Here is an 18,060-nt window from a genome sequence, read left to right as displayed (position 1 = left end):
AAATTGCCTCTCTTCTCCCTTCCTCCCTTGCCTGACTCTCCCCTTCCCCCGCCTCCCCTCAGACATTTAAAAGGCTCCTCATGTATTAGTTACAGAAATAAAAAAATGCAACTTTAGGAAATTCCTGTGCCTTGTCAGCACTGGAGATTTGCTCAATTTCTCCCCTAAGACCCGAGTCATCAGTGTAGCTGCCAGCATACAAATTCCCACTGTACTTAAGTAAAGCTGTTTGCCTGAGCTTGCATGGCATAATTTGCTGTGGTGCTGTTAGCCTTGGCTTCATGCAGGAAAAAACATCTCTGGAAGAGGCAGCTTTGAGGCGGCTCAGAGATACATGAGCCCTACAAGAGCCTGCACTGCTGCAGCTGCTCTGTGTAGGCAGCTCCAGGGGCAAAAGGAGCTGTAGATAAATCTCTTCCTAAAGGCAGCCAAGGTCTTACTCCACCACCAGCCTAAACCACCAGCTTGGCACATGAACATCGGACCAATAAAACAAATGGGCTCCAGTAAGTTGTGGTTGACAAGCAAGTTCCTGTGCATCAGCAAAGCTATTGTAGCTGTTCACACGAGCATGACTCGTTAGGCCAGCAGCGAGATGCTGTGACCCAGCTTCAACCTCAGTGAATGGGGGACAGGCTAGTGTGCTTCATCTTGCAGTCAGGGTGAGCCCAGAAAAAGCCTGGAAGGTGAAGACAACTAAAGGGCTAGGCAGGAATTTGTCACGCTGCCCTATCACCTGAGCCTTTTGGCCAAGAAAAGAAAATGCAGCATGGCAGACAGAGCTTGTCTAGATCCCAACAGTCCTTCTTCTCCCTGCTTCCCAGTCTACTCTGAGGCAAAATTAATTCAGAAGAATTCCCCCCTCAGTGCTTCTTTAATTACTGATGTTATTATTTGTATTGTGATAGCCTCCATGGGTCCTCACCACAGCTCGGCCACTCTTGTGCCAAGAGAATGCACACCACAAAGGTTTCAGAGACCATCAAGTACACAGTAGAAACAAGAAGCCTCAGCAGGCAACTGGGGCCCTGCCTTGGTAGGCACTACCCACACACATCGGCTAAGCAATAATGCAGCTCTCACATGGTTTATAGCTTTATTAAAATATGCTGGAAAGTAGCTGCTCTTGGAAGAAAGCAAGAGAGACTAGTTCCCTCCTCAAAGCAAGAGAGCTGCCTGCAGTGAAGAGGGCAGTAAGGCCCACAGGCAGCATCGTTAAGTGGATTCTTCCAGATACTGTGAAATAGTAATACCTTGAGGGAAGATTAGCTTTCTTTTTTGACAGTCATAACACAGGCTTTTCCCTAAACACGTTCATGAAAAGAGAAGCAGGGCAGCTCTTTATTTGCTGACATTGTCTTACTGTGTCCTTGTCTCTTGCTTTTTATTTAGATTGCAAGTTCTTTACAGCAGAGACCAGCTTCCATCCTCTTTGCATGGTGTCACACATAAGGGGATATTGTCCATGACTAACTCGGGAAGGTAACACAAATAACATTTCATGATTAGGGGCATACAGAGGTTAGCACTACTACAAACTGCAAACAAGGCTGCAGTTAAAGCTCTGATGAGGTCAGAGGAGCTCTAGTGTATGTCACTATGATGGTTTGAGATGCAACGGCAGAGCTCAAGAGCAATCCTCCTTGAACAGTAAGTGGTCACACTGATGGTGACAAAAGACTGACCCCCCTGAGTCAAAGCTCCCAGATGCTACTGACCCAAATTTCAGAAGAATACTTGTCTCAAACTCAGTACATCTTTAAAGAAGTGCTGGTAGAATTGGGATGAATGCCTGTCCATCTCAAGCTAGCAGAGAAATCAGTTCAGCCAAATGTGATGACGAAGAAGATACATTTGCTCAATCCAGAACTATCCTTGAAAAAGGTAAAACCAGGACTGAGCAAAGGCAAGTGCAGGAACTAAAATGACTTCTTACTCCTGAAGTGGAAAAGTGCTCCGGCACCCTCACACACTGCAGAAGGGAGTACACTGAAACCAGGGCAGTATTAACATGAGAGCACAGCAGCCAGAGGCTGAGACAAAGGGCACCAAGGAAGAAACCAGACAGGGAGAGGTGACTGTGCAGGTGGAGACAGCCAGAGAAGCAGCACTGCTCCAACCAGCCACTGAGTCCAGCGGACAGGGAATCTCTTTTTGCTTTATTGTCACTCTAGAGTAGAACCATGGAATCTGGTTTATTTGTAAATTATCAAGTCACCCCACAGTTTTAGTAAGACACAACAAAAATCAGTGGGGAGGTGAAGAGTCATGCATCATGGAAATCAAGGAGTAAAAACTGTTTGTTGCTAAGAGAAGCCAAAAGCTTTTTAGGAGTCCTCAGGACCAACAGGAGAGAACACATACCCCAGAAGATGGTTCATTTGCCTGCTCTACCTTAAAACAGCACCACTTTTCAAATCCCTGGCAATATTAACTAGGCCATAATCTCTCCCCCTCAGGCCCCACAAAACCCAGTAAAGCCTTTGTTGCCAAAATGGTGCACTACGCACAGATGTGTTCAGCTATTAATGGGTTTTGCAACTATTTTCTGTCTAGCAAGATGAACGATGAACAGAACAAGCATGCCCTTGGGTTTGGCCAGAATGCTGTTGAAAAGAGGAAAAAACCTTTCCAGAAAGACAGAAAGAAGGTGGTGATCAGGTGCTGGGGAGAATCGTAAAGCAGTGACCTTCCCGTGCAAGCCTGCACATTTCCCGTACTGATGTGAATCACGTGTCTGAACTGCTTCACTCAGCCGTGTAGTGCAAGCACTGACGTTCTATCTTGACAGTCTGTGGATACAAGCTGGATGCAGAAGTCATGGCAAAGGGTGATATCTCTAATCTACTACTCTAACTGGAAAAAAAATCCCAACAGACTCACTGTTGGGCGAGGTGAAGTTTGTATGTCTCCTCCTATGCCCTTTTTTCAGTTTTATCAGTTTTTCTGAAAACTCATTAACTTCCCATGGCCACAGTTACGCCTGTTGCTTAATTGCTACTCGTGATGAAACCAGGCCATGGAGACCACAGCAGATTTGTTACCTCTCTAGGTTAAAACTTTACTACCGTGGTTTTGAGGACTGAACAGAACTAAGTAACACTGGTGGTAACTCCTCCAGGACACCATTTAAGCAGCCTTGGCTGCTGTAGACCTCTACTGTAATAACATCCACTAAACTGAGCTGACTTCCTACAATATTGCTGTCTTGCAGGAACAAAGAGAAACAAATCTAACGAATTAGGAAAAAAAATATGCTACGTTAAAAAATATACCCAGAGGTTCGGGACTGCCCTTGAGTGAACCTCATAACTCATGCGCTTTTCCAGTCCCGCTCTCCTTTTCCCTATGGAGGCTGGCAGGAAAGGCTGCCTCCACAGGGGAAACAACCAAACTGTCTGTTGATTCTCCAGTGCCTCATTTCCCATGCAGCTTTTGCACTGCTGGAAAGGACCAGTGGAAACTCCTATTAAATGTAGCTTCTATGGCTTCGTATTTGCCTTGTACAAGTACCAGTGCCCGCAGAAAGCGTGAGGTGAAGCAGAGGGAAAGCACTGCTCAATGAACAAATGCAAACAAAATGCAGAAATCAAGAATGGACTTTGCCCACAACTGCTCCCTTCCCCAAATCATTACAAGTGAAATTAATTTAGAGCAAAGGACAACCACAAAACATGCATCAGCAACGCAGTTTTTAACTTTGTGGTGTCCCTAAGAAAAATGATGAGCCACTTTCATCACAGGGCTTCTGTGGGCCTCTGTTTCTGCACTTGCACAGAAATCCTTGCAGCTGGACTTCACCTGGAGGCTCTGGCCAGCTGCTGGAGAGAAACTGTAGGATTGAGAGCAGTTACAATTGCAGTATTATTTGTACCATCTCCTTCAATTCAGAACACGTCATTATTAGAGTCTATTTCGTGGGCCCTCTTCCATGTTAGTCCCTTAAGACAGGCTTCACTGCAATTACATTTTTTCCTATTTGGCTTTCATTTAGGAAAACTGAAAATCACTAAGAGGAGAATTACTGCCAACACTGACCTTTATTTTCACCCAAAGACACAAATCAACTAGGTGCGACACACACTTTCATTCCCTTTTTCCGCCTTTTCTTTCTTCTACCAAATAAATATTTTAAGGTAATGAACATCAGCTCAGCACTGAGCCTGTAAAGAAACACACATGGGAGATGAATTAGTCACAATGGTAATAGTTTGACATTATAGCAGTAGAAACATATATTCAAAGGTTTCATTTTACAGTATATGAAGTGCAACAAGTCATTTAACAGCCAAAAATGTTAGAAACCACCATTCAACACTGAAGACCATCACCAGCAGCGTTTCAAAGCAATGCCAAGCCCACAGGGAGCAATTTAACATTGTTCTATAGGGGACTTTCTAGCGTAAAAAGAAAAATAAGGCAGTGCACGAAGTGGCTTAGTATTTGAAATTCTTAAAAATAGTAGTTGACAGTATTGTTATGAAAACAAATGGAAGATGGAAGGGGCTGGGAAGAGGAGGCTGGGAGAGGGGAAACAACCCACAAAGCCAGCTGGTCTCTTGTGAAAATATCTACTGATTTGCAGCATTTTGGAATCGCTGGTAACACTGTAAACAAAAAAGGTAACTATTTAAAAAAAAGGTGACTGCGTGCATAATCCAGGGCTTTTCATAACTCCCTCATTAGCTGACGGATTCTTGAATAAGCATTCTTTCTTTCCCCCCCTCCCTTTTTTTCACCCAGAGTAAAACTATTTGGCCAAACACCAAGCTGTACGGGCTACTAGTGCTCATCTCCAGGCCTGTGCACGGGTCACTACTTCAGCTAGGGACGTAATTTTTCAGGACTGACATAAGCTACAGCACAGGAACGAATCTATCGCCTCAGTTTTCTCAAGCAGGGATAGGTCTGTAGGCACAACGCCGGGTCCTGCAGGGGAGACCAGGTCTTGAGCCCCTCCGGTTGCAGCCCAACAGCTGAAGGAGACGGGTGCGGTGAGTCACGCCGATGCAAGACGGCGGCACTGCCTCCGGCGGGGAGCTCCTGGGAGTGTCGGCGAGTCAGGCTCGCTGGAGAGATGCAGAGCTCAACAGAGTGCTCCTCTCAGACCCTTCTTTTCTGAGGAAAAGGCACATGTTAAAAGCAGCCACAAAGCATGATGTTTGACTGACGGGGAGTTCGGCAGGGAGGTGGCTCCTACTCACCCCTACTCCTCCCCCCACCAAACATGTTAAATGTGATAATAAAGAGCATCTGCCTTAATGAGAAAAATCACGTGAATGTCACTGGCCTGCTGACGCAGCAGAACGGTTCAGCAACAAGCAGCTGTACTGACTCGCACATGAAGCTGACCTCACACTGGCTGTTCAGCCAAGCCAGTTCTCCAAATTTAATGCATCTGAGGAATTGGTGAAATTCAGTTTTGTTTAACAGGAAAAAAAGACATTTGAGAAGATCTGGTTTGTGACATTTTCATACAGACACGGCTCCTAGTTTCCACATCACCTCTTAAAACCACACGCACTCAGTAAGGAGACATTTATTCCATTATTTCTGTTTTCAAATTTTTGGTACAAAGTTTATTTTCAGAAGTTCCCACATGATCCTTTCTTCTACCAGCGTCTTTTAGGATTTTTCTATCTCTGATTTATTTTCTTTATCTGTTGAAGCAAAAGCAATAATTGCTACAGAAAGCAATAATGGCAATATTACAAATATTTTACAGCAGCATCCATTTGTCTCTTTGCCTCAAAAAAATAACAAAAATAAATCCAAAGACAAGATTTGTACTGCCACAAAGGCTTAGGTTTGTAATATCCAGAAGTATGCTGCGTTCCCATATATGAGTTGTACAAGTCCAGCACAACTTTCCAAGTTTGTGCAGAGCCTGATAAATAAGACACAGAAATATCAGTTATGTTATACTGTTTCTAAGAACTTTTACTCTGTAAAATGTTTGGTCACTCAAAGCTATAAGCTTAATCACATATCAAAGAACACAGGCAATAAAGCCCATCTTACTAGAACATATAGTATTAGGCCAAACAAAATATAAGAGGACAAAATCTAGTGGTCACTGAAGCCTCTTCAAAAAAGGTCTAAACCAGAATGTTTCCATCATGTATCAGAATAAAAATGTACTGTATTAAAATTTGAATTTTTTTTTTTTTTTTTTACAAGCTGTCTTTTAATCAGTCTTCTATTTACAGTGCAGAACTTCTGCCAACTGCAGTAGTTTAACTTTGGCACAACACTAAGTTCCAATCCTTTTGAGTATTCAAGTCCTGTGTGTGTCCAAAAATTTTCTTGGTTTCACGAAAGATTAGGCCCATTCACAGTTAACCAGTTATCTTGAACTTTTTCAAGAATTGCTTCTCCTTCACCACACTGGGCAGCTACAAAGGAAAGACACTGTAAGCTATTGCATCATTCAAAAGAAACTCTTCATTCTAAACAGTGACAGTATTGTTGCTTCCTTTAACATCACATACACCAGACAGATCACACAGACGGCTACATACTGGACACCTTCTAAAAACCTTGCTGGTCGTTAGTGAATCGTCTTCCTCATACTTCAAATACATAACAATGCATTAACTTAATTTCATTTCACATGTCAAACAGGACATTTAAATATATTGCAATATATTAGAAAACTGCAAAGCGCCATCATTTCTGTAAACGAGATAGACACCTGTTAACTCTCCTGTGCACATGAAGAGCAGTACCTAGTGCCACATTTTCTATACAATATAAAGCCTTCCCAGGTAGGGCAACTCATTTTAGTGCATTTCTGTACAGACTGTAAGCATACATGCAGATAGGCAGCTACGCAAAATTGGAAACACTTCTGTAAGCTGGAACTGGAGGTGAGGGAACATTTTGAAATCATAACGGAGCTCTTGCAGTTGATCATTTCGTATCACAGATGAAGATCTGAATCTTCTGCCATTCTAGCAGATTCTTTAGGGAAAGTTTCATAGGTATCTAGTATTGAATAAGCATAAGGAAATACTTTCATCAACTGGGACACAAACATTTTGCATCTTAACATGTTCTAAGTTATGCGTGGTCCAATGTTCACATAGTAACCTTATCTCTAAAATACTTGAGAAATGCCAAATAATTTTTATGCCACAGTATAATAACCAAGGATCAGTTACTTTATCCACTGCTGTAGTGCTACCTGCTCTAGAATAAGAGGAAAAAAAAGCAAAAAAACAACAAAAAAAAGGCCTCACTTCCCAACAAGCGTCAAGTCGGAAGCAGAGGTACGTACCATTGCTAACCACAACACAAAGACCAGTGCTGCCATCCAGCCAGCGTGCTCCCAGGTGAAGATCCATCTCGCCTAATTTCAGATGTGTATAGTGTCCACGTCTGCCTGCAAGCCATGTGTAACAGTCCATGGAGCTTAGGGTGCAGTTTGTCTGACCAACTGCAGGCATGTAGGAGGAGCAGGCTTGCATTCGTTAGGTATACTGACTAGCTGCAGTGTCTTGCCCAAATGCAGACATCAACATTCAATCAGACAAATCCCACCTTAATTCATTAAAAGTGCTATGGGATCCTCAGTTACCTCTCTACATTTCACAGTGCCGTCCGTCTAAGTTGGTTTTGCAATGACTGTCCACTGAAAAAGTGCAGATGCTCTTCACCACAGAAGAGAAAAACTTCCAGGAGCTCTAACCATTAAACTTGAAAATACTGGCTGTAACCTGACCATGCTTCAAAATCTCCTTTTTTAACAGTGGGAAAACGGTACAAAAATTTGAGCTATTGAGTGTGTATAAGTAGCTATTGAGGGGATTTTTCACATTGTTACAACTTCCATTTTGAAATATTTTCCTACAGAATTTTAATACATCACCACCAAACCTCAAGTAACTTGACCCGATATGTGTGTGTCATGCTACTTGCTAAATCTAAATTACAAGCTTGATGGAGAATATAGGTGTAACCCAGCACTGCTCAGCACAAGGAACCGAGCCCTCTACTTGCCCTTCCCACTTCTAGTTCACACGAGCATCCCAGGCATTATGACCAACTTTCAACAGTTTCACTGCTCTCTGATCATTGATACTATCTTTTCATTACTAATGAATGTAGGCAAAATTATTTTCCAAGAAAAATAAATTAAATCAAAGAAAGTAGTTGTATTTCATTGTACTCTATTTTTGTGCATTCAGGTTAGGGCAGGGATATTTCATATTACAGAAGCTTAAAGATTATCTTCTCTCCTTGGGAGATATGAATATAGACAGATACAGGATTCGGGTGGAGGACGCAAATTGATACTGTCGTATTTACAGAAGCAAATACTGATATCCAGCCTGAATACACAGTACTCCGTTAAGTGCAAAAGGGAAAATGCTCCCCACCTTAAATTACAGCTTGGTTACTCAGCAGCCAGAGACTAGTTGTCAGAGTTACTGCTGTGCTCTCATTTCAGAGGAAAACGGAGGAGGAAGAGAGTGTCTGCATCTTTGGGCTTTCTGGCCTACGGGGACTGCATGAAGCCATGAATCACTTTGTATGGGCTCCAGAAATGCTTTCTCTGCTCTGTAGAGAAGGGAGCGCATTTGCCTGCCTCAAGAATTCCTTGGCGAGCAGGAATAAAGTAGGCTTTTGCCCAAAGTCAGCAAATCATGCATTAGAAAAATTATTTCATGTCATGGGAGGACACTGCAAGAGTTTCCCTCCCAATAATCAAAGTTACAGCCAGATACTATATTGCATATAACGTCATGAAAAAAAATTTTAAATTGTACTGGACAAGGTTAAAAAAGGGAATGGTGTCATTTACTATACTGTATTAGAGATAATCCACTAAATTCTAACCATGAGGTACTAGATATCTTTCTTCTTTGCTTTCAAAACAAAGCAGAGATTTCAACTTGCTAAAAATGATTGCAATACTTTACTTGTTCTGTCAGAACAGCAAGAGTAAAACTTGTTTTGCTTATCAACTTTTAGGTAACTGAATTCTGCAGGGCAAGACAAAGTCAAGAGCCTTCAAGCTTCTGAATTTTACCTTCTTTCCACTTCTTACAAGCCAGGACTCTTGTTACTACATCCAAACCCTCCAGGGAGGATTAGGTCTGACGTTCTTTTTACAACAAACACTAACCCTGGGGTCATTGAGAAGTTGATACTGGGGAGGCAGAACTATTTAAGATGGAACTGTGCTCTTTCATTGTACTCAGAAGAGCAAAACATACCATGAAGCAGCACGATACAGTGACGGTGTATGCTTCAGCCGGTTGTGACATTGCTTGCTTTCTTTTAGCCCGTCTCTCTCTCTCCATTCTGGCACAGGATTACCTCTATTCTCTCTTTAGCTGAACTCTAGCGACTGCAGAAGTCCAGAGACATCATCAGATCAGCTGCTCCTGGCAGAAACAGCAGATGGAGAGGAAAGCTCTACCTTAGCTCTAAAGAAACGGGTGCCCACAGCTGAGTTCTGTAACAGTGCTCACAGCAAAGACTGAGAAGAAACCAGCTACCTAGATATAAGGTCTGAGCAAGATCAAAGAGATTCTTCATCTCACTGTCAGTAACAATCACTGAAGCCTGGCTCAAGCCTAGGAGGTGAAGCTACACAAAAATACAGAAAACATACCACAGGCTCATCTACACACAGTTCTTCACTGAGCAGGGAAACCAACAAAATCCCACATGGACTCCAACCCAGGGTAGACATACTTTCTTATCCCTTCCCTCCCCACTGTCAACAGAGCTCAGTCCAACCGGCTTCCAAAACACCCTGTGGGTGGGCATAAATTAGAAGAGGGAGCTAGGCTGCAGGGTGCACTGCTAATGAGCACAGCAATGCTCAGGTTCATCATAAATTAAGACACTTGCTGATGTGCTTAATTTCAGGAGGCTTCCTGTATGTAACTGGCAGAATGAGAAGGTGCCGTATCCTCTCCACCTACCAGGCGATTTGTGTTCCTCTCAGGTGACTGTACAGAGTGCCTTGGGCACCTAGATAAGCAGCACAGCAGCCTAAGCTTGGCCGAGGTGAACCTGGGCTAAACCACTGTTACCAGTAGCTTTGAGTTCCCACCAGCCACAACCACAATTCACAGATAAACAGACCAGCATGCTGACAGCTTTTTCCAATGCTTCTCCTGTCAGTCCTGATGCGGGAGACCTCCAGAAGGAGTTTCCCTCTCTCCCAGTATGCACTGCAAATATACACATGCTGTAAACATGAAATAAACTGCTAATTAGTGGAATCTGTTCAAACAGAAATAGCGGACAGATTACGAGCAATAATGAATGCATACGACCGATTTCTTTAGGCTGAACCCACCCAGATTTTTCTCATCCTTGGCACAACTGAAAGGCTTACAACGTGCATGTAGCCCAAAGGAAATGTGGATACTCTGCATCTCTCATTAGCCGATCTACATCACATAGTTTAATTTAAATTTTATATTCTGCAAGAAGATGATACCGTTATAACCACTGGAATACACGGAACTATAAGATTTACAGCAGCTGAAACTCTGGCCCTGTATACATCAGCCACCATCTCTGACCATTTTACTGAAACAAGACATCCAATCCAACTATATTTAGTTTGATAAACAATGTATTTCCTCTTCCTGTGTTTTTCAGACCAGATGTGCTAAGGCCTACCATTGTAGCTGAGTGTTATTTAACAGAACACTGCCAAAATGGAAAATTTCCCAGTTTAATCATATAATTAACTTGGATCTTTATTTCTTCCCATCTTTTAAAGAAGGTCAGATTTAAGGCTAACCTAAATGCAGTCTCTGCTAACAAGAAATGGAGATGTTTATTTGGACAGGTTTCTTGGGTGGGTTTTGTTTTGGTTGTGTTTTTGTTTTGTTGTTTTTTTGTTTTTTTTTTTTTTTTCTGAAAGAAAATTAATTCTGGGTTAACATTAAGGATTAAGGCAACTCCAGATTTTGGTTGCTAGAAGCATATTCCCAAGGTTTTTAAGGATTTGCTTTAGTATTTTTGGAAACTTAAAAATAGCATCTCTTTCCCTACTAGCTTTGTCTTTTCCCACTCAGCAACCATTGATTTTTGACCCCGTACTCCCAGCACAGCTTGAAGCTAACATGAGTCTTTCTTCTGTCTGCCGGCATCTACAACAGCCTCATCCACACCATTACCGGCCAAACAAGAATACTTCCCAACCACACGTAGCAATCAATGCTGGAAAGGCCAGATCCTGATCCCTCTTACAGCACCTCATATCCAGAGTCATAAGCAGTCCCATGAAATACGTTGACAACAGAGCTTTGCTTCTCCCCCACTCCGAAGTTAAACCAAGGGATTCTTGGCTAGTCCTCCCTAGCACTGCTGGCCATTTCGTTCCTCACCAGTCTGAGTCTTCAAAGTCAGGAAAGAGTTTCATCATCGAATTCATCTAACACATCAAAAGCCATTGCCTTTTTCTCTCCAGCAATCTCAAATAGCCAGAAGAGCTCACCCTGGTGAACAGCTTTCACACAGAACATCCCCCTGCAACTCAGGAAGCCTGTTCAGTCTGGGAGCAGAAGGGCAGCTACAGGTGTCCAGCGAGGGAGGTGAGTTAACAGTATTTTTTTTTGACAGATGTTATTCCCTTTCTTGCTTTGACCTGGATTTCACCCACAATCAGGTATGAAAAACAAATCTCACATGGGCCTCAGAAAATTGTGACTAAAAGGACCTTCTTGGTCTTTTGACAGTTATCACAGTGAGGAAGGAAGAGTAATTCCAGATTAGATTCTTGGAAATGTGAAAACATTAGGACATACTTTCTCTACACTAATTGGTCATTGGCCATCAGATGCAGAAGCCTACAGAGGAGATGCTGACAGATGTGCAAATGGAGATTGCTAGTATCCTTTCTGTTAGTGCCAACGTAAAAGCAGACAATGCTGTTGACAGCAGCACCGATTCATCATCATCTTGTGACATCTAAATATAAAGTAACTTATCCCTAAAAAATGCAGACTGATTGTAGCAAGAACACAAACTAGTCTTCCTCAAAGTACCAGTTCTCTACAATGCCAGATATTTGCCTAAATTAACTTCTGTCAATTTGGCCCATTGTTTTTAAGTTGCTAATTCAGACTCAGTAGAGTTCTATGTCTTGAGACTAACTGGCTTTTTTTTTTTTTCCCCCCCTCCTGCTGTTTTAAAGACACTTATCCAAGATGTAGCTGGTTTTTATCAGATTAAACTACTTCTGGAGCTCAGTTCAGGTAGATCAAACCCCCTCTAAAAATAGGTCCATTCACCCAGCAGCCCTAAGACAATCAGCATAGTGGCGAGCTCGATTGAGCTCATCATTAGGATGAATTTAGGTTAACCTTGCGCACAAATCATTCAGCTGGTCTGTCACTGAAGACCAATTAAACACTAGCGTGTTTATCATTCTTAAGCATCTAAAAGCCATATAACTTCAGTTTTTTTAAGAATTAAACATCACGTCATTGCCACAACTTAAAATTTTTCTTACTAGCACCTGAAGACACTTTTCGTCTCTGTATCTGTGTATTCTTACAAAACCCTAAGCAACTCTGAACAGCTTTTAGGCAATTTCCACCTCACGTTTACCTTAAAATTCAGTGTAAGATTTCAAAAAATTATTATTTTTAGCTAGAAATATACATACTTTTCTCACCATTTCCAACAAAGGAAAGAATGCTCAAGCTAAAAGCGAATGTAACTATCAACTGCATCAAGTCTGTCAGGCATTTAAATTAAATTGATGTAGGATACACTGATTAAATGTAACGAAAAGCATCTTCTAGCATTAGACTCATTCAGTTAGCTCATAATTATCAACAAGGAACATTTCAGCACAAGTTCTGTAAACCCAAAACACTCTGAAGATACACAAAAGGTGCCAATATCACCTAATTTTCTTAAACCAAGTAATCCTCACCCCTAGGTTTATTGATTCCTTTGTCAACACTTTTCCCCTTCTCTTTTGTTTTGAACTCTTTCCTTAAGAAATAAACCCAGGCCTTGAAACCTTTCAGGTGAAGCGATGTTTGCAAAAAGACATCTTAGGTTTTTGTATTTTCCTCCTTCATGAGCAGGCAATGTTCTCCTACATCAACGAAAAATGTGTCTGTGTTTTTTTGGAATTAAACAACATAAGGCAATTAAATATTGAGAAGCAGTCATGTGAATGATGAACATGAACCTTCCGATCTGTAACGTGGAAGAGGAAGAGCTGAACTGGATCTGATTTATAACCCCATGTCCTAGGCTAGGCCTGAGGATGTCCATCTCTTGTAGCAAGGAAGCAAATAGTTGTTGCCGGCACAGGTAGCATCTTGCCCATGTTCTTTTAGGTAGAAGGAAGATGCTAAGCAGGTGCTTGCTAAACTGAAGGCCATGAAAAATCATTTGGCTCTTCACCATAACATCAAACCTAATTCATAGGTTTTTGGCCCCCAAATCCCAAATTGCACGTCAATCTGATTTTGAAAGTTTACGCTTAACATGTCGGGGGGGTTCCCAAGTATCACTATCATCCGTTTCTTCCTCATCTTCCTGATCTTCCAGCATTTCATCTTCCTCCTCGTTCTCATCAAACAGCTCTATTCCAAGTTCTAATCTTCTCTGCCTTTCTGCAAACCACTCTCTGACCTGCTCATATCCCATGTGAGATTTGGCTACCAGTTCATCGAGGTCTTGCTCATTAAGGAATTTGTGCTTCATATAGTAGTCCTTTAGGATTGCCGTTCCAGTTTTGAATTTTATGACAGACACACCTCTGTCCCAGCAATTTAACCTCTTGCTTCCCCGAGGCCTCCCCCGAGGCCTCCCTCTCCCCCTCCCCTTTGGTCTTCCTCTCCCTCTCTTTCTTGCAAAGCCTTGACCATTCAGACTGTTTGCACTGGCACTCTGGTAATAATAATACCATTTCAATCCACCATTTTTCCAGGCATAGCGAGTATCGCCAAACCAGCTCACAATTTCTGATCTTGGGAGCCCAGTTTCTTCTGCCAGCTTGTTGTATTCTTGTGGAGATGGCCACTGAGTACGGACAAAGGAACTTTTAAGCATGTGCAACTGCTCTGGTGACTTTTTGCCTATTTTGCTTGAAGTGGAACACACTGATTTGGCTCCTGCTGCTCCATTTCCCACAGATGTTTCCCCAGCCTCTTCTTTTGAGCTGCCAGCATTGCTCTCATTCAAGTCAGCTCCCTCTTCCTTCAAGACATTTGATTTCCTTCTTTCTGTAAACCAGGCATCGATCTCCCTCCTGGTCAGTTTGGTTTGGGCTCTTAATCTATTCATCTCTTCATCGGTAAGGACAGGGTTATTAAGAAAACTTGCTTGGAGAACTTGCAGCTGTTCAGCAGTCTTTTCTTTGAATTTCTGTGGGGTGAAATCAGGAAAAGCGCTCCATGATGATGACTTACTCTGTGGAGTCACTCCCGTTGGGGACTCATTCATTTCATCACTCGAATCAATAACAATGGTGGCACATGAATCACTGTTGAGATGAATCCCATGATTATTCTTTGAGTTTCTCTGATTGTAGCGAGTATCGCTGAACCACTTTTTGATCTCTCCTTTAGTCAGGCCCGTTATTTTCATAAGTCTAACAATTTCTGAATCTTGAGGAAACTGATTTTTAAGGTAGCTGACTTTCAATTCTGCCAGCTGTTCCTTAGTTTTTTTTGCTCGGATGCCAAAGGAGTCCGGATTCATCAATGCGGATTCATTTTTGATAGGCTGAGGGGCGGGAACAGCAGCTACTTGTTTGGTTTCTGCAAGAGGCTGAGCAGTATGAATCTGACTCTTCTGTAACTGTGTTTGGTTTGGGACTCCCGCTACCGTCAAAGCTATTGGGGCTGTTACTGGTAACGTATTTGCACCTGCAACTTGAGTGAGAACAAGTCCTGGCTGACCAACTATTTGGCATGTCTGTAAAATTGAAGGTAAACCATTGCTAGCGGCAGATATGTGTGCTGGAATAACAGTAATTGTCTGTGGCACAGTATGCACTGTGCCATTAAATTGTTTCCTCCTTGCTTCCTCCACTTCCTCCGGCGTCCAGCTCACACCGTGTTTCAGACGCTGTGCAGAAAACCATATTTTAATCTGTTCCTCTGTGTACTTAGCTTGAGTGGAAAGAACAGTGATTTCCGACATGGTTGGATATGGGAATTTGTTGTAGGTGTTAAGCAAAAGAGGATTGTTATCCAAAGCGGTATTATAGGCTGGAATGCTATTTACAGGTATTAGGACTTTTGGAATCAGGTTTGAGTTCTGTGGAGCTGTAACAGCTGTTATAACCTGTGCCATCCCAGGCTGAAGCACTGGTGCTGGAGTCACTACCGCACTAGCCACATCTGCTGCACTGCAAACAACTGAATGGCTTGCTTTTGACTCAGAAACTGCTGGTGGTGGGTTTTCTACTACTTCTTCAGAGTTTGGCTCATTTTCAGTTCCCTTTTCTTCACCAGGAATGTCATCAACTACATTGTGGAAAACAGCGATACGTTTAGCCTCAGTTTTGTTTTTCATCATTTTCATAATAGGAGTTTTACTAATTGAGATCCCTGATGAGGGGACCTCAGAAGAGTCGGCCTGTTCAGTGTTTTCTTCTCTAACAAAACTCCCATCAAAAGTGAGATCGTTTACTGTTTGTTCAAAGATTGTCTGATTATTACGTTTCACCATGGTCAATTTAAAATTCTCTTCTCCAGGGTGGTACTTCAAATTATGTTCTGAGAGAGCATCATATCTTTTGGTAAGAAAATTACATTCTACACAAACGTAGGATGAATTTAATACTACGTTAGGATGTTCTGAATCCACATGAAAAGTAAACATATTGAGATCTGGAGTTTGAAAAGTACAGTATTTACACTCATAACCACCTTCTACTTTATTTGTATTTTTCTGATTGTCTGAATCCACATACTCATGAACATCCTCATCACTTGTTACGCTCTCTGCTGTAGGGTTATCTGCTGGCGTGAGTATAGGTGGTCCTTCCTCCAAGTCTGATACCATTTCTAGATCCGGATCCTGCTCATTGGCTAAGACCATGCACGGTGTTGTTGATTTTCGTTTACTTGCCATGCCTGTTATGTGAAAATGATACTGACTGGTCAGATAGAGACTTAGCTTCAAGCTCTTCTTGACTAATAATAATGGCTTCCAGTACTTCAAGTCAGTTCTTGTAAAGTCTCAACATTTATCCCATTAGCAGCTTTGCTTTTGTAGTGCAATCAGATTAAAAATAGATAGTTGAGGATGAAATGTTGAGACACAATGTTTTAAAGTCCACATCCACCACCTGTAGCAAAGAAGAGACAGTGAAATTAGTTCAATTTAAAGAGTAATTTCTATTCTGCTATGTATTTTGGCTTAAGGTAATTCAGTCCTTTGGGGTTCAGTATGCCACTGTTCATCTGAAACCAGCAGACCCATTCCAAATAGTTACTCAAAGCTAGTTAAGAAAGGCAAAATCCAATCCACTTATTACAGGCTGAAATTTGTTTCAGTTTGTGACAACGCATTGAAAGGCTTAAAACACAGGATGGTGTAACACAGGTAACTTTCTGATTGCTTCCCTTTCTTCAGAAGCCTTTTTCTTGGCACAACGCTGAGGTCAGTTGTCCTACATAATTTTTGCAGTCTTGCCTTTGGCCTGCTTTGCCTAAACTGTGACAACTATTCTTGACTGCCCTGTGAACTCAAGTCCTTCCTATCACAAACTCAATCCCAGTGTGACATCTCTACTACTGACTTTGTCATGTCTTTCATGTCAGAGGTTGTGAAGGGTTCCAGAAAAGGCTGGCTTAGAGTGTTTTTCTATCATATTACATACATGAGCATGAGCATGTACAGGGCCTTTCTCCCAAGTCTGAAAACAGGCAAAACAATGCCTTTTTAAGGCACTTTGACAGACAAAAGATGACTATCCTTTCTTCCTAGCTCTCCAAATGTCATTCTCCAATTGAAGACCAATCCCAAACCAATAAAAGTTGATTGCTAGCACATGGCAATTAACTGAAATCTGTTTTCATGCCTCTATGCATTAACAGGGACATGATTGATTGTGTGAACTGTACCAGAGAAAAAAAGCATTAAAGACTGATATGGCAAGCAGAAGCCAAACAAAATTATGTGTTTTCTGTTTAGAATTCCTTGTCCATTTCTAAGAAAAACTAAAGTGCCACTGAATAAATTTGAGGCCTACAGAAATTCAGAGAATAAATGTAATCTTAAATAGCATAGACTTGAGAGAATTTTATCCCACAGGGACAACTAGTCTTCTGGAAATGATGCACAAACTTCTGCAGAGGGTTATAAATTCTGTAAGAGTTTTCTTCTTGAAATAAAATCAGACACTGATTTCTCATACCAGAAATCCCATAGGTACATGAATTTTTAGACACTGGAACATCAACTACTTTCCAAAGCGGGGGCATGCTCAAGTGGAATACTCAGTAGCTGTTTCAGAAGGTTTAGAAAGGGAACAGCATGTAACAGGTTAAAACCAGAAGGCAATCTTTGATCACGACAAAGTCTTAAAGGAAAAAGAACAGTGTAAAAGGAAGAAATGCAGTTACAAGAAATGGGAAGGGGAAAAGAAACACTATTTTTCACTGTACAATAAGATGATTCTTTCTTTTTTATTATGGGAGGGCAAAGGCTGTGGATAAGAAAGAAGATAGATAATTCTTAGCTTCACGTTTTTTTCTTTAGGCAAAAGACAAAACTGTTAATCGACAGCTGCCACCCAGAGCTGCTCCATGATCTTTTTGAAACTGTAAGCCTCACTTTTTCATAAAAATTCTCCCCAAATGTTTTTAACAGTCACCCTCTGCACTACTTCTGTGCTTACATTCAAAGTACACTGGCTGACATGATAAGCTTTTTATGCCAAGAATACGGTTACACGGCATTAAGGATACTGACAGTGCTCAATAAATCGTGGGTAATCATCATTCCAGGATGGATGACAATTATTTAATAGTACTGAAGTGGAAAGATACCCTTCTTCCACAAGTTAATGCTGGCAGTCTCTAAAGCTGCACAGAAATGTAAAAGGTA

General features: G+C 41.7%; 1 protein-coding gene across 9 annotated transcripts in view; it reads right to left on the bottom strand.

Moving 5' to 3' along the window:
* Positions 1 to 4,021: 4,021 nt before the first annotated feature.
* Positions 4,022 to 18,060, bottom strand: part of ZHX1 (zinc fingers and homeoboxes 1) — a 30,089-nt gene continuing 16,050 nt past the window's right edge. For 2 of the 9 annotated variants that reach the window (XM_042785838.1, XM_042785839.1), the window contains exon 3: positions 4,022 to 16,297. In XM_042785838.1, the coding sequence (XP_042641772.1) occupies positions 13,453 to 16,080 (2,628 nt within the window). In that variant the 5' untranslated portion in view covers positions 16,081 to 16,297 and the 3' untranslated portion in view covers positions 4,022 to 13,452. The remainder of the gene's footprint in view (positions 16,298 to 18,060) is intronic. The other 7 variants (XR_006164692.1, XR_006164696.1, XR_006164693.1 and 4 more) reach the window with 7 other exon arrangements.

This window comes from Tyto alba, unplaced genomic scaffold (genome assembly GCF_018691265.1).
Source record: "Tyto alba isolate M040663 unplaced genomic scaffold, T.alba_DEE_v4.0 Super-Scaffold_9, whole genome shotgun sequence".
Taxonomy (NCBI): domain Eukaryota; kingdom Metazoa; phylum Chordata; class Aves; order Strigiformes; family Tytonidae; genus Tyto; species Tyto alba.
This window is presented reverse-complemented; position numbering and strand designations above follow the sequence as displayed.